The sequence below is a fragment of the Penicillium solitum genome, assembly GCF_028829755.1.
Source record: "Penicillium solitum strain IBT 25940 chromosome Unknown utg000004l_segment0_segment0, whole genome shotgun sequence".
NCBI classification, from domain to species: Eukaryota; Fungi; Ascomycota; class Eurotiomycetes; order Eurotiales; family Aspergillaceae; genus Penicillium; species Penicillium solitum.
Window position 1 is genome coordinate 1,550,194 of NW_027072124.1, and position 15,501 is coordinate 1,565,694.

The 15,501-nt window shown below is 48.1% G+C and overlaps 7 protein-coding genes across 7 annotated transcripts; 2 read left to right on the forward strand and 5 right to left on the reverse strand.

The window, feature by feature from the left end:
- Positions 1-2,096: 2,096 nt before the first annotated feature.
- On the reverse strand, positions 2,097-2,764 carry N7455_006605 (uncharacterized protein; the record flags this gene model as incomplete). Its single annotated transcript, XM_040958387.2, has 2 exons — positions 2,097-2,630; positions 2,693-2,764. 2 exons carry the CDS (start codon positions 2,762-2,764, stop codon positions 2,097-2,099), a joined length of 606 nt encoding a protein of 201 aa, XP_040811258.2.
- A 1,131-nt stretch (positions 2,765-3,895) lies between these two features.
- Positions 3,896-5,026, reverse strand: N7455_006606 (uncharacterized protein; the record flags this gene model as incomplete). The annotated part of the gene is made up of 1 exon (XM_040958297.2): positions 3,896-5,026. The coding sequence occupies one exon, from the start codon at positions 5,024-5,026 to the stop codon at positions 3,896-3,898; it is 1,131 nt and encodes a 376-aa protein (XP_040811231.2).
- Positions 5,027-6,719: 1,693 nt separating this feature from the next.
- N7455_006607 (uncharacterized protein) lies at positions 6,720-8,210 on the forward strand (the record flags this gene model as incomplete). The annotated part of the gene is made up of 1 exon (XM_040958282.2): positions 6,720-8,210. The coding sequence occupies one exon, from the start codon at positions 6,720-6,722 to the stop codon at positions 8,208-8,210; it is 1,491 nt and encodes a 496-aa protein (XP_040811174.2).
- Positions 8,211-9,628: 1,418 nt separating this feature from the next.
- N7455_006608 (uncharacterized protein) lies at positions 9,629-10,335 on the reverse strand (the record flags this gene model as incomplete). Its single annotated transcript, XM_065605393.1, has 4 exons — positions 9,629-9,655; positions 9,705-10,024; positions 10,078-10,193; positions 10,250-10,335. The coding sequence occupies 4 exons, from the start codon at positions 10,333-10,335 to the stop codon at positions 9,629-9,631; spliced, it is 549 nt and encodes a 182-aa protein (XP_065461247.1).
- Positions 10,336-10,445: 110 nt separating this feature from the next.
- Positions 10,446-10,688, reverse strand: N7455_006609 (uncharacterized protein; the record flags this gene model as incomplete). Its single annotated transcript, XM_065605394.1, has 1 exon — positions 10,446-10,688. The coding sequence occupies one exon, from the start codon at positions 10,686-10,688 to the stop codon at positions 10,446-10,448; it is 243 nt and encodes an 80-aa protein (XP_065461248.1).
- A 622-nt stretch (positions 10,689-11,310) lies between these two features.
- On the reverse strand, positions 11,311-13,568 carry N7455_006610 (kinetochore-associated Ndc80 complex subunit NDC80; the record flags this gene model as incomplete). The annotated part of the gene is made up of 2 exons (XM_040958290.2): positions 11,311-13,467; positions 13,524-13,568. 2 exons carry the CDS (start codon positions 13,566-13,568, stop codon positions 11,311-11,313), a joined length of 2,202 nt encoding a protein of 733 aa, XP_040811191.2.
- Positions 13,569-13,955: 387 nt separating this feature from the next.
- On the forward strand, positions 13,956-15,300 carry pex14 (putative peroxisomal membrane anchor protein (Pex14); the record flags this gene model as incomplete). The annotated part of the gene is made up of 5 exons (XM_040958284.2): positions 13,956-13,988; positions 14,065-14,071; positions 14,126-14,378; positions 14,432-14,516; positions 14,569-15,300. The coding sequence occupies 5 exons, from the start codon at positions 13,956-13,958 to the stop codon at positions 15,298-15,300; spliced, it is 1,110 nt and encodes a 369-aa protein (XP_040811276.2).
- Between the last annotated feature and the right edge of the window lie 201 nt (positions 15,301-15,501).

Here is a 15,501-nt window from a genome sequence, read left to right on the forward strand (position 1 = left end):
ATTTCGAGAATTTTGGAGATCAGGAACTGCTGAGTCAGCACCGAGTTATCAGCCAATCGGAGACCACAGAATGCGGAGTTCCTTATACTTCCAACGCAGGCACGCCTATATTGTCAGGGGATTCTCTCTTATTTGGATTTAACGATATATACAGTTAGTGCATTGTCTGTCTATTGAGCTCGGAGTCACCCGTGGACAATATACGATGCTCAAGTACGGAGGGTTCTACGGGCGACCTCAGGACTGTTACGGATCTATCTAGGTTCATAAGGAACGCCCTAATATTCATTACTACCAGTATCTACCCACATTGTTACTGGTCAAGAGACTTTATCCACTTTACTTCTATGTACCACCTCTGCAGCGTATGTCAAAACAAAATAGTGCGGTGGACATAAATTGCCTATTTAGGAAGAGCATACTCCGTACAGCTTCAAGATCATGATTTGTTGTCAACTTTTAATTAAATACAGTCTTTTTCGAGGTCTTTATTGCGGCGCATTATTCAATACTCTTGAACTCCTAAAACCTAGAAATGCATCTAACTATCTAATTGAAGAATCTTTGCTTGTTTATAAGCCTTTCAACCCCATATTTCCTAGTAAAATCTTTACGAATAACCAATCCCGCATCTGTGTAGAACCTATCCCAGGAAAGGTCTTCTATTTCGGATGCCTTTTAATGGTAATGCCAAATACTTGAGTTCATAATACTAAGTATGTTGTAAAACCCTCGGAGGGACATTTCGAATGGTAACACCTTTGCTTCGGCCTAGTCAACAACTCCAGTGGCACTGCCTACTTCAGGATTGATGGTGATGTTCATCTCACATAGGCCATCGTGAATTAGAACCAATGGATACCTGAGAGCAAAGATCGTTAGAACTTCTTCGCAGTGGTTAACGATGAGCTTCGTGAAACACGAAGAGAGTTGTTGCTATAAAAACAGGATATGTTTATCTTAAAGGTCTGCTAAAGAGTGATTGAAGAGATATGCTCTATAAGTCAGTTCACCCGTGGATTAGCAAAGAGTATAGAAAGATTAAAATATTAGTTATAGTCCCACAACATACAAGCCGAAAATACCTCGTATAATGCGGCAGTATTTTTTCATGCCACGAAGCATAATGAAGTGTTGTCATAGGGGCTATGTAGGTTTATCCTAGGGGCCTTGCCCGTAACATAGATAGCAAGGGAAGGCGACGATCTGATAAAACCTATATTAATACAAGCGGACACAATCTGTAAATGTCTCAATAGATTTTCCGAGCAAGCCCCGAAGTTTTACGTCCAAGAGGGGGGAGTCAGAAACATAAAATTGTACCAGAAGCTCCCCAATAGCTACGGTGCAACTATACGCCCCTTGAAGTCGAACTAGCTTCACAGCTTTGCCAGCAGTCCCAACAGCGGCTTGGTCACATTCGTCCCATCGAGGCTGCAGCTAGAAAATAAATAGGTAATATTTGTTAGTGCGAGCGAATGACAAGACATCCTAGGTGAAACTAGGATTTGCTAGGGAAAAGTATAAGAAGACCGGCGCCGAAGGCAAAACTGGGGTCATAAGGGGTCTCCGGTGGGGGCTGGTCTATGCAGTCTGAAGTACATATGTAACTGTGAACATTGCCCAAGGTAGGTTCGTAGAAATTAATTAATTATGGTGGAAAACTGAAGAGCGGTTGACCATTGCCTGCTATATTATAAATCTCGGTCATAGGATCATAACTGGGTCGTATAGCGTATTTCGATCGGCACCGCGTACTCCCTACTGTAATTTCAGGTGCCAAAAAAAAATGAGGAGCAAATATCCCAATAGAAACAAAATCTGCTATGTGTGGTGGGTTAAAGATACTGTTTCCCGAAGCATGTAGAAAAGACCCTTTGTTGGGGTTTTGTGGGTGGCCACATCTTGTAGATTTCTAACGTTATTATAGTTATGCTATGTTTTCACAGATTGACAGAATTACTACTCTACAAGACACCAGGGAAAACATTCCAATATAGCAACAATCTCTTCTCTCTAGCTGATCCAGCAGCCACAGAAAACACAGCAATAATCTATCTCACATGTTACACGAGCGAAGCTGCAAAGTGCAGAATCTAGAACAACATCTGACGGGCGTGGTGACGAGTGAAGTCTCCCTGCTCACCAACTGTAGCAGCGGTCGCGGTCGCGACAGGCAAAACGGTGAATGAACCGCTAGAGGCCTGGCCACCAGAGAAGCCACCGGGGAACCCAGGTGGGACACCGGTAGACTCGGGGAATCCAGAAGGCACGGCGGTAGAAGAGCCGATAGGAGAGCTAGTAGGAGAGATGGTGGGGAAGCTGGAGGACTCGGATCCATGACCGTGACCTCCATGGCCGAACCCTCCGTAGCCGGGTCCGCCGTGGCCAGGTCCCTTAATACCAGGTCCGTGACCAGATGCTCGACGGCCAAAAGAGAATCCAGTCGGGGTAGGCCATCCAGTTGGGAATCCAGTTGGAGTGCCAGATGGGGTTCCGGATGGAGTGACAGAGGGGGTTCCGGATGGGAATCCAGAAGGGGTCCCAGTTGGGGTTCCAGATGGGAAACCGCCAGGGAAGCTACTGGAAGGAGAGCCGGTAGGAGCGGCAGCGTCAGCCTTGTTGGCGTGCTGGGGAGACAATGTCAGCAAAGAACGAGATCTATTTGAGGATTTTTAGCGTAGATACTCACAGGCAGCTTCCAGGCCGCAGCAGACGGGGCCATAAATAGGGCAGCAACGCCAATGGCAGCAGTGAACTTCATGATGGAGAGTGTTGAGTTGTTGGATACTTAAAAGTGAAAGTGGGAAATGAATGGATGCTCGTAGGAGTAACGCAAATAAAGTCCTAAAGCTTTTAAAAAGAATGAATGTGCACAGCACTTGTAACCAAAAAAAGACCCTTGAAAGCAGGAAGTTCTAGCTGGTTATATACCCCTGGTGTTTCATTGTTGAGAGTCAAAGGATTGAGCCGTTAAAAGACCGCCAAAAGACCGCCGAAACACCATTTGTTCCTGAGAGGAGTCAGATCTGCAGGGGAGCAGGTCTCATCCCGTGGCGAAAAAAATACTAAGTAGGAGAGATCTTCATAGATGGGAAAATAGCCCTATCACCCCGGGTATAATATATTATAGTGGAACCAGGAAATACGGTACAGATGGTGGACGGAATGGCTGTATATTGTGCGGAGCAAGTTGTTTCAGACAAAAAAAAAAGATGGATAAAACGGGCGAATGACAAAACTCCACCTTGTTGTGCACATCGCTCCTGTCGATCACTTGTGTGATGGACAAAGGAGGTGTGTCCTGCTTAGATGGAGATTGGCGGAGCCCCGAAGGCGGCATGCCGCGCCAAGGCTGTCTAGAAACATCGTGTACCTACTAAGTACACTTTATACCTAGTATATTATATATTTGAAAAATATAACTTGTGGAATTTCTTTTCTTTCATCCCTAGAAGTACTTTTGATCGCTTATCTCGGATGAATTTTGCTGTGAATAGGTGAATAGGTGAATAGGTGCACTTGCGTGACGTGGACATGTCCACGAATAAGCGCTTAACTAACTACAGTGCAAGTGTATGTTTTATTTGCGGTCTCTAGAACAGATTATATACTTCATATAGCTTTTTATAGAACACTCTATAACAAACTATATTGTGGGGCTCATATCGCCCAAACTCTTCGATAACCAATTGATTTCTGACATGTTAATAGATCTTTTAAAGTTTGACTTGCTGTCCACCTTTGAAGAATGCCGACATGGGAATGGTGTCATGCGCTGGTCAAAGCTTGCAATACCACGCAAATGCAATTGGGAAAGTTAGCCACACCTGCCTATATGTGCATTCACGTATACAATCTCTGAACAAAAGTCAAATAGCATCTACCAGTATTCTCAAGCATGGTCAATCGGAGACGGATTGTTGCCGGTCTTAATGTTATAGACATAGATAGGCTTCACAATAGTGTTGGTCTTATTATCAGGCTGCACAAAGCGAGTGCTATGGCCCAACTGTGAGGCACACATCCACAGGCGCTGGTGCGTGTCGATCCAGAGCGCGTCCACCCAGCTCAGCCTGGCATCGCGCACCAACAAAGTGGTTATCCCGTTTGGTGCGATCACACGAATCTCTTGCCGGTCACCGTCACTGTAATATATGTTGCCCTTCGCATCAATGGCAGTGCCGCCAGTGCTGGGAGTCAACGAGAACGGCTCGACATAGTTGGGAAGCAGGTCCGCTGTCGTGTCATTGTGCAGGGCATCATTCAGGTACTTGGTTTCAATGCGCCACATGTACCCAATTCCGGGTTGGTAGTAGAAGTATTTGCCATCTGGCGACACTTCGAGTTGGTCTGCGTGGATATACTCAAATTTGCCAGTCGACTGAGTGCGCACGAGTTGGCCGTCACTCGATAGCGGCATCAAGGCGACTACCGATTTGTGCTCCCGGAGCACCATGCGGGCAAAGCCCGTCTCCAGGTCTAGCACAATGATGGAGCCGATGGTATACTCTGTGAAGTAGGCGTACTTGCCGTTGAAGCGCACATCGTTCAGCGAGCCGTCTTCGGTGGTCACGTCTCCGAGGTAGTAGATCCGCTGCACCTCGTTGGTAGTTAGGTTGAACGAGATGAGCTTCGACGAGTTGGAAAAGTCATGAAGAGCTCCACTGTCTATCACCCAGAGGTTTCCATCGGGGCCAACTCGCTGCGAGTTGGCCGAGACGTACTTGGTCTGTGAGTCGATCTCGCTGTCGGTGGTGGCATTCCATGAGTTCCACGCATCATTGGGATACGGGACTAGCTTTTGCTCTCCGACCTCGCCGATGACCTCGACAATCTGGGAGCCCGTTGTGCCATCAACTCGAGCAAGTTTGAGGAAGGCCCGGCCCTCTGGCGTGGTACTGGCACCCGTGGTGGGGGTGTCCAGAATGACGGCCGTTGTCAGACGGTCATCGTGCTCCTTGGTCACGTCTCCTTGAGCAAAGAGGGCCAAGGAAAGACCAACGAGAAGAGTAGAATATCGCATCTTGGTAAACTTGAAAAAAGATGCCGGCCTCTGTAACTATCAGCAACCTCTTGGCTATTTAACAGCAGCCTATCCACAGCTCGGACAGCTTCCGTGCTGGACATCTTCCAAGAAGGCTGATATTATCCGCGTTTTTGGTTCCAAGGGGCAGTATTCGGCGCACTTGCCTTGCCATTTCATCCCACGGGGATTTCTCAACCTTGGCGCATAAGTGTCTCACTTTGAAGTCGAAAGGAGCCCCACTATAAGCACATCTGCAGTACCCCAAGAACCCTTATACCGAACTGATAAAGCAAGATCGGCCTTGATCATGTCTAGGTATTTTTGTCGGGGTGTTCTTGCCCAGTGATTTGGAATGGCTTGGATACAGTCTACGGGTGGCTTCAACTACTAGGTGTTAAAACCCCAATGCTCTCTTACGATGTATAGTCACAGTAAAGAAAGGCTACATAGAATTTGATTTAAGATCACAAATGCAGTGGTGAACTTGCTGCTAGAGTAAGTATGCGAGAAAGGGTACAGCCCTCCGTCTAGACTTCACAATAGGACAAATCGAGAGTGCAACTGTTGGAGTTGATTTCTAAGAAAGACATCAGGATCGACCAAGCACCCATAGATTGATAAGCTTTGTCTGTCTAGAACTATAGAAGATTGACGAATATAATGTCTAGAACAACGCTATTGTGGTTCTATACTCTGGAGCCTACCTAGGTAGTCATCATTTAACCTGAGATCTTCAACCTTGCAACCACTCATCGCCATTTCCGCTCTTGGCATAATCTTGGCGGCATGGCGCTAGTCGATATGTAGGTTTCCTTGCCTGGAGCCAAAGTGATCTTGATCTCTTACTCAGCCACTGCCAACGCTGGCATATACTAACTCTGAAAAAAGGACCCTTCTCGGGAGCGGACCACTTGCATATCCTAGTGTCGGCGTACTGTTACCCCGAGTCATGTCCCGGTGCCCCATCGGGTCCTCCTTGGCAATATGACGATGTATCATTGTGGTCCACACAATACGATATTCGGGAGAAAGAAATGGCCACCGCACTGCACGCATAGTTTATTCAGAAATTGAAGTGTGGCAATTCATCTCGAAACATCCCTCTCAGAGAGAAAAAGAAAAGGGAGGTAAAATAAGGAAAACAAGAAAAGGGACTGTCAATAGGGTACATGCATGCGCCAACGCATTCTCCGGTTCCATAAATATCCGGGTCAGCTTACTCTGCCAAACCCTCAAAAAGTGGCATCGCCAAGTCTCATCCCATATTTACCCGTGGGCATAACAATGATCGGGGTTATTCTGGCCAATGATGGGCATCACAGACGGCCAAGAAGAAATATCCACATGGATAAAAGGGCCGATATCCAAGTTCTTCGGTTGCCCGAAGCCTAACAATGTATTCTTGATCCGGCGGGCCATTGAATACCCGAAGAGGAAGTCGTCGATGATCAGTAGTGATTTGGAGGATGTGAGAGGAGATCATAACGCGATTGGTGACTAGTTCAACTGCTAAATGGCTCAATAGTCTAGAGGATATTGGGATGCCTCATGGTTTGAGATATAAAAACATTGAGTTCTCCCGTCCATTCCATATCACAGAGGCACAGTTTCAATCCAGCAGGCCTTGTTGAGCATTCTTCAAAAGAGGATTCCAAACCAATATCCTCGAGTCATTTCCAAGTCATTCAAAATGTTTGGCTCGCCCTCATCTTTACGCGGCGCCTTTCTGTCACTTTTGGCTGCGAGCTCAGGTGTCGAAGCATACCGCTGGTTCAATTGGCAGTTTGACATCACATGCGAGGCCACAGCCTACTATGTGCCTGCCAATGAATCAGAGCTTGTTGAATTTGTGAAATATCATTACCCACGCAAGACCCTGCTCAAGCCCGTTGGAAATGGCCACGGATTTGGCAATCTCACCGCCTGTGTCAACGACGAAGACACTGATCGAGAATCTTACATTCTCAGCTTGACCAATCTCAAGCATCTGGACATTCATGAGGACCACACGGTCACCTTTGGTGGTGGCTGGGATTTGGTGGATCTCATGCCAGCTCTGGAAGAGAGCGGTCTCCAAGTAGCCAACCTCGGCAGTGAAAAGGTGCAGAACTACATCGGTGCCGCTACCACCGGAACCCACGGTACTGGAAAGCAACACCAGAACCTCGCCACTCAGATCCTTGGCCTTCGTGTACTCGATGCGAAGGGAGAAATCCACCATATCACAAAGAAAGACACCCCCGACTTGCTCAAGGCCTACAGCATTGCTATTGGAGCCCTGGGTATTATCGTGGAGGTGACCATTCAGGCAGAGCCCCTGGCGTACCTGAAGCGTACCACCAAGCTTGTAGAGGGACCCAATAACATCACCGAGCTCTATGAGTTGGTTGCAGAGATTGGCGAAACATATGAGCAGGTCAACATTGTTGGACCTACTCTAAAATGGGATGATTCCAAGCACGAGCTTGTGCTCAACCCCAATATCACACTGGTCTACTGGGAGGAGACCGATTACAAGGGAGTCCGGAACTGCTCTTTGGACTTCTGCTCCAATGACTGTGGACGCTGTGACCGGAACTACCACTGCTATGATTACAAGACGGAAGCCATCGCAACCACCCCATCTGGAATTTGCTACCGCGGCTTCATGGGCCAATTCGAACACTTCTTCCCAAAGGAGCACCTGGCCGAAATTGGGACAGATTATTTAACCTACGCCCAGGCCCAGTCCGAGCGCATGAAGCCTCACATTGATGAGTCCGTCATCGGCCCGGGCTTGAAGGGACATTACTTGAGTGACGATGTGACCGTCATTACCCGGTTCATCAAGGGTGACGACAACTGGCTGTCTCCTGTCAACAACTACAACTTGCAGCCCAACGCAAGTGGGATCTTTGCTACATTGGAACTCTCTTGGATCCCCACCTACAACAACTTCACCACCCAGTACTTCTTCCAGGAGCTGGCCAGCGAATACATTCCGAAGTTCGGCGAGACCTACAATGTCCGACCCCACTGGAACAAGATGCAGTTCCATAATGAGACTTACAGCGCCACAATCTACCCGAAGATTCACGACTGGGTTGATATCCAGGAAAAGAATGACCCCAACTGCCAGTTTGTTAACGGCTTTTTGGCTGAGTCCCTCGGTATCGAGCGCTGCCAATACCTCTTCGATTAGAGCATGAAGGGTTTTGAGCAGCCAGCATTCCGTCCGACATCTTGTTATCGTTGCGATTTACTTTGCGCACTGCGGGCATGTCCATATTATATTGCCTTCGATATATTGATTCTCACACACCCAATGTTTATAACACATGGTTTTAGAACAGTTAGACTTAGATTTAGATTTGGAATTGAATCAGAGATTATCGCGAACTTGGTGGAATATCCATACGAGAGAGCCGTCACGATGGCACTTCATAATGTGGTCTTGGTAGTTTCGCCGAATATTGACTATCCAAAGCGGCCGTTACATTGGGCACAGTATGTCCATTATGGTGCCTGAGCATAGATTGTAGGTGGTGACACCGAATTCAGTAAGAACTGTATTACGCTTTTTGTCCTTTTGCACAATTTGATAGTCATCTTCTATGCTTACATCAGGCCGTGCGGTTGTTCCCTAGATACATGTATGGGAGTGCAGTTTATCACGATACATATATAGGTCATTCTTGCGGCCAGGCACCTGGCATCACTTCCACTGGCCGCTCGATCATATTCCAAAATTCCCCTACATATTCATCAGTTGGATCGGACAGCCATAGATGCCAATCTTTGGGGGTGGCGCCATAGGTAAATCCAATCACTCTTAGCGTTATGGAAATTTCACTCCACATCTCGAATTCTCGCCGGATTGTCTGATTTTTCCAAATAAATTCCTCCGCTTTGCCATATTCACTAAGATCAACACCGACAGCTTCCAGTTGTTCTAACCATAGTTGAATGGCCAATTGATTAGCCGCGGGCGGAGACCAATCTGAGAGCCATCCCTCGATACACGAAAGGAGGGGAGTTCTGCCATTAATTATGTAATGAATGTCAATTCCGACACTCAGAAAGTCATGACAAAGGCCAATCCAAGCGTCAATTATCGATTGATATCTGTGGGCACCACCCAATCTTTGAACGGGCCATTGACAAGCCCCGATACGTTCCGCCGTAGAATGAATTAACGTTGAGCTCAGCTCTTGAGAAAACTTGAAATCATCAGGTTCCAAAATATCCGTTTTTAAGACGGTTCGGACAGCCTCCGGTATGCGCTCACTGATGCCCCAGAGCGCCGGTAAGCCACTTGTTATGCTAAGGGCCACCCGGAGACGAATCTGTTTTGACAGTTGGTAGAAGGAAGGACAAATGTGCTGTTGTAGGAAAGAAAACTCCTCCGGCGTTCCTCGAAACTCGCTTAAGACACAAACTGCCCATTTTTCGGATTGATAGCTCAGATCTATATGACGGAACATGACACGCATAGATGGAACCAATGACTCCAATTCATATCCTGTAGTTAGTGGGTAGTATAATCTGCTATCAAATGGTAGGTATTTTGAGCAGTTCATATCTGCTCCTTGATCTAAGAGAAATGATATCATCTTAGTTCTATTTCTGCGGCCGACCATCTTGGCCCTCTGTTAGTGCGTCGGAAACCAATGCCTTGTCTGCACGAAATGCTTACATGAAGTAGTGAGCTCCCATTCGAACTGTTGATTCGGTCGAAAGGCGATGCTTGCCCAGAGGCAAATAGATCCTGGAGCCCTTTAATGTCTCCATCCGACACAAGCGAGACTGCTTTTGCACTGTATGGAATCACACCATAAGCTCTCAAGTACCAGTTCCACCCTCCTGGAGCTTTCATGGCAGCCACTTCTAGGACTTCTGAAGTAATCCAGCGAGGCAAGCTAAGCCGCCACTTATAGCTGCTATTCTGAGCAAATTTCAATCCTTTATGTTGTGATACAACAACGGATTTGGTGTCATTGGCAAAAGACTCGGCCCCTAGCGAAACCATTAGTGAGGCAACCTGGTCATAACCCAACGGAAAACCCTACCTTCCATAGTTGTCGTGGTCCTAACTTTTTCCGAAGACGAACGGGCTGTATCAAGTTTTACCATCGTTTCAATAATCAACTGAGACTGGGCTTGAATATGAGCTTGAGTAAGGGCTCTATATTCATCAGCTGACCAACCCCAACTGCAATCGAATATAAACAAATGACCTACCGGTGATAGCATTGTTCAGACCACATGAGTAACTGGATAACATTTCTTAAATGATCCATATGCTTTTCGATCTTCCCTTTTTGCATCACAATCTTAACAGACTTGAAAGATCGACGCAAACGGCTGGGAGATTTGATATCTCGAACGATGTCGTTGCAGACCGTATCCAACTCATTCGCTGCTTCTTTGCAATAGGCTAAGCTTTGCAGCGCAGCCTCGCTATTCTCCAAGCCGGGATCGGATTTCGGGACAAATCTTCCTCAACATTCGCTAGTATTTTGCCAAAGATCTCGATTTGTTGCACTAGCTTCCGTAGATCGTCGGGCGCGTCGCGTAAATCGTGGTAACATTCTTTCAGTATGATAATGGTCTTTCCGATTTGGACAAGAACCGTCGCAAATGTTATCGCGCCTGAAACTACCCCGATGACTTCGGCCATCTTCTATTGACTCGGGGGCTGGGCTGTGAGTTCGGCGTGGTACTGATCGGAACAGGAGAGTCTGATACTGTGGTATGTAAGACAAACACCAATTCGAGAAAAAGGAACTGTTTAGAATGAAGAAGAGAAGAGGAGATTTTGATGATATTAGTCAAAGAGGCTCAGCTACACATCGTTGTGGGTGTTTCGCCCAACGCGCAGCTTGTCAGAACTACTCGACGAATCATCGTTTTTCTTTTGCCGCCCTTGACTGCGACTTATTTTAGGACATGTCGATTGCAAGAGTAATTTATTGGCGCCTAGAGCTGCAACGTGGCCTTCATCCTCCCAGTTATGTACATGTTGTACCTACAGCTACTAACTATACTATCAAATTAAGGGTACGGGGTACGCCTAGATACAACACTGTTCACTATGTACTTGTTTATAGAAGCCTTCCTATGGATTATTTCGGCTAAAAAGCTTACTTATAGTGATCATTCTTTGTTTCACCTTCTAAAAGATACATCTATAATATTAAAACGATATATGCATTGCGCATCCTGAACTGATCCGGGGTATTGTACATGAAACCAACACTATTAAATTGAACACCAAATCATCAAATCATGACAAAGTAACTTCAAAGCTCCTCTTCAAGAACTTCTTCACCTCCAAGCTCTTGTTCCACTTCGTCGACCACAAAGCTCTCGTAGTCCTCGAGACCTTTTTGAACATGTACTTTGAAGCGAATCACGTCGTTTAGCATTGTTTCGACGTTGGTGTGCAACTCCTCTCGGAGAGAATTTGCCCGAAGCGTCAGTTGCTCGTATTCGATATTGGTGTTCATCTCGCGCTGCTCCATCAATTGTACACTGTCGCTGAGCGTAGCGCGCATCTTTGCCAACTCCTTGTCCATCTTCTCAATTTGGGCATCGGAGGCCAGCTTCTGAGTAGTTGTGATTTCCTTTGTTCGTTCAAACTCTTCCTCTGCTGCTCGGCGTCGATGCTCCAGGGCTTCGACCTCGCTTCGTTTCTCATCCATTGCCTCTTTGATGTTGTCGAGTAGATTGCGGCGGTCAAGGTCGTCATCGATCCCTTGCTTCCGTCGTTCATTGATCTCTTTCCGGAGTGATTGTAGGCTGTTTCGGACAGAGCCCCGTAGATCCAAACTGAGCAAATGCGCCGGGTGGTAGCCAGTGAAAGGCTCCGCCAATAGGCGATCTCCCTCGGGAGAAATTCGGCTGGGAGGGCCACCAATCTGGCTCGCGGAGAAATTGCTCTCATTAATATTGAGACTTAGTTCATAATCTTGGCCCTTCGCGTTCTCCGCAGCCGCGGGGATCAAGCTAGTTTGGTAGCCAAGAGTATTGTAAGCTTTCACGATCTGTTCTAGATCTTCCAGTTTCTGGCTGGCTTCCGCTTCCTTCTCCATGACACGGGCATGGGCCTCTTCGAGGCGAGCCACGGTATCTTCGAGGTTCTTCTGCAGACGTTCTCGCTCTGAGTTCATGCGGTCGATATCCTGGATAGTGATGCCTTGGCGATCAACACTTGCTTGGAGATCGGAACGCTCAGATTCAGTGGCCTGGAGATCGGTATCGGTTTTTTGGATCTCCGCGTCGAGGAATTTTATGCGAGTCTCGTATTTTTCGATTTTGCCCTTGACGTTCTGGTTATAATCCTCAAATTTCCTCTTGTCATCCTCCAAGATACGGAAGTGCTTATCCAACTTGGCGATATCAGGAGCACTCTTCTCCACTTCTTCGATTTGGTCGCGAAGAGCCCGGTTCTCCGCCTCTAGTGCTTCCATTTCCTGCACGTACCGCTCATTACCAACAGCAAATTCTCGCGACATGCTTTCAACATGCGGAACCAACCGCTTCTCCGCGGTGTCATCATCCTCGTCTTCACCACCCTGCAGCCAATCATGGTAGGCTTGAGTGAGGAAGCGGAAAATAATGCGATCACCGCTGACATCGACACCCGCCTCAGCGCAGGCATCATCATACTCGCCGGACTGATAGCGATCCATCATCTGTGCCAATTGCATCAACCAATGTAGCATTCCGAGGAAGGTCGACCAGTTCTGGCCACCAACGGCTGCGATTTGTGACTTCGTAATGCCTTTCTCATACGGGTATCTAAGCTGCTTCAGGATTGGCGGTACTTCGGAGTCCATTGCTTTTTGGAACTTGTATCCTGGATCGATTCGATGATAGAGCCACTGGAAGATAAAGTTGAAATCCTTTTGGGTCGGCGAGCGAAGAGTGTTCTGCCCCAAGGAATGTTTCATCTCCAACTCGAACCCATGAATAGTTAAATACTCTAACAGTTCCTGGCCAATGCGTGCCTGGAAAGATCGGTCTCTGAGGGGGCGCGGGTCTCTGGGAACACCGGCCACGGTGGGAACTTGAGTGAAGAAAGATTGGTGTCCCATCGGTCCTCCTCCTGTGGATGGTCGCGAAAACACACTGCTTCTGCGCTGTGGGTTCTGAGGAGGCGCAGGATTGGAGGAAAGAGACCCTGGCGCATAGCTCTGCCGACTGGCACCGGCCCCACTGAACATGTTACTCGATACTGATCGGCGAACAGATGAAAGGCCGGCATCAGCACCATATGGTCCACCAATTGACATGCGCGTAAAGTTGGGCTGCTGCGGGCGACTAGTGGAGCCCATCAGGGAATTTCGGTGGTTCTGAGAGCTGAACGGGGGGTTTTGAAATCCGATAGAGCTTGCGCGCTTCAGTGCCGACTGCGGTTGGGGGATGGCGGAGAAGTTCTGTACACTCCCGAGAGTCTTGATCGCAATTTAAATTAGCCCCAAGTCTTGCGCTGGATATGAGGGACCTATACTTCTCGGGGGCGCTTAATACTGAAAAGCCCAGTATCTTGCGACATGGTGATAAACAAGCCGCGAATGCGGCAATAGACAAGACGATCCTTTTGACAACTGGATTTTCGATATGGTTGTGTATAGACAAAGATTCAAGGTCCAAGTGGGTTGCACCACACAATCTGAGAGGAGGGGTTTGATCTGGTTGTTTGGCAGGCACGAGGCGGGATTTAGGGTCGATGTAAACAAATGCGTGCCACTTTTCAAATGAGGCAGGCGGTGTGAGTTCAAAGGAAAAACAGTTTCGCCGATAATCACGAGACTCCCGGTCTGGGGAAGTCTTGGCGTTGGCGCGAGTTCCGAGGTCCAAATGGCGATTGCCGATGGGAGCGTCGCATCTCTCTCCCTAATTCATCTCTCCTGCACTTCACTGGCAGTCGGCATCAATCATAATGGCTCCACGCGAGGAGCTGATTGCTTCAGCTGTAAGTTATTTATTGACATGGTGTCTCTCTACTATCACCCGCTTTCGGAGCTACTGCTAACTCATGTGTCCGCTAGATTACCTGTATGGACTATGAAGCACACAGCTTGACGTGTAATGATCGCTGACTTTATCTAGTCCTCCAGGACCCATCGGTTGCATCTTCACCCATTGAAAAGAGGGTCTCATTCCTTCAATCTAAGAACTTGACTCAAGAGGAAGTGGACATCGCCTTATCGCGAGTGGGCGAAGACCCGTCTGCCGCGGCCGCAGCTACAGCTTCGGCATCCCCGGCGCCTAGTTACTCTTCACCGCCAGTTCCTTACCGGCAACCACAGCCGCCTCAAGGATATGGCTATCCTCCATATAATCAATGGCAGCCGCCTCCTGAGTACGTTTACCTATCGATCGTCGCATGGTGTTTGAGGCTAATCTCATGAAAAGGCCACCCAAGAGAGATTGGCGTGACTGGTTTATTATGGCGACAGTCGTGGGTGGAGTTGGCTATGGGTTGTATACCGTCACAAAGGTATCGAATGGTCCCCTCTCTCAAGACTAATGGCGCTAATCAATCCATCCAGCGTTATATCGCACCTTTGATCGCCCCACCGACCCCTCCCCAGCTGGAGCAAGATAAAGAAAACATCGATGAGCAATTCTCACGCGCATTTACTCTGATCGAACAACTATCGACCGACACTGCTGCATTGAAGACCGCCGAGGAGGCCCGTACCGAGCGCTTGGATGGGGCTCTCAAGGACGTGGAGAATCTTGTTGCTGATCTCAAGAACTCATCCCGCCGAAGAGATGATGAGACTCGTCGCATTAGCGACGAAGTGAAGTCATTGAAGGATGCCATTCCCAAGGCCCTTGAAGGTGCCCGGGAAGGCAATGAGAACCGACTGAAGGAGCTCGGAACTGAGCTCAAGAGCTTGAAGACCTTGCTGGGCAACCGACTTGGTGGTAGCGGAGCTACCCCCGTTGCTGGTAGGACTATTGGATCCACTTCCATCCCCAGCATTCCTCGCCCGGCACCGGAAGAGACCCCCGCCGCTTCCGCTCCTCCTGCCCCCACCAACAGCTTGGCTGCTACTGTGACTCCAGCTGAACAGGAGCCAACCCCAGCTGCTGCCCCAGTGAGCACAAGCCAGAGCCCCAACCCCCTCTCGCAGCTTGGTCGGTCTGCCTCCATCCCGGCGTGGCAAATGGCCGCGGCCAACCGGTCTAAGGCCAACTCGCAGCCGAGTACACCCGCTACCCCTGCTGAGACCACCGCTAGCCCGAGCCTGGAGCAGAGTGCTCCTCCTAGCTAAAGTTGACTTGGGGTCGCTGAATTATTGAATGTTGTATACCTCTTCGCCTAGATGTATTTATCACAATGAAGTTTTTTTTCTCTCTGAATGAAACTTTTGCTTCGTAATGTAGCACCCTTCATTTCCGTATAAATTTGTAGTCAAAATTAACAAAATCGAGACGAAGAATGCGTCGGAATCGAAAACCCGGGGACAATCTTG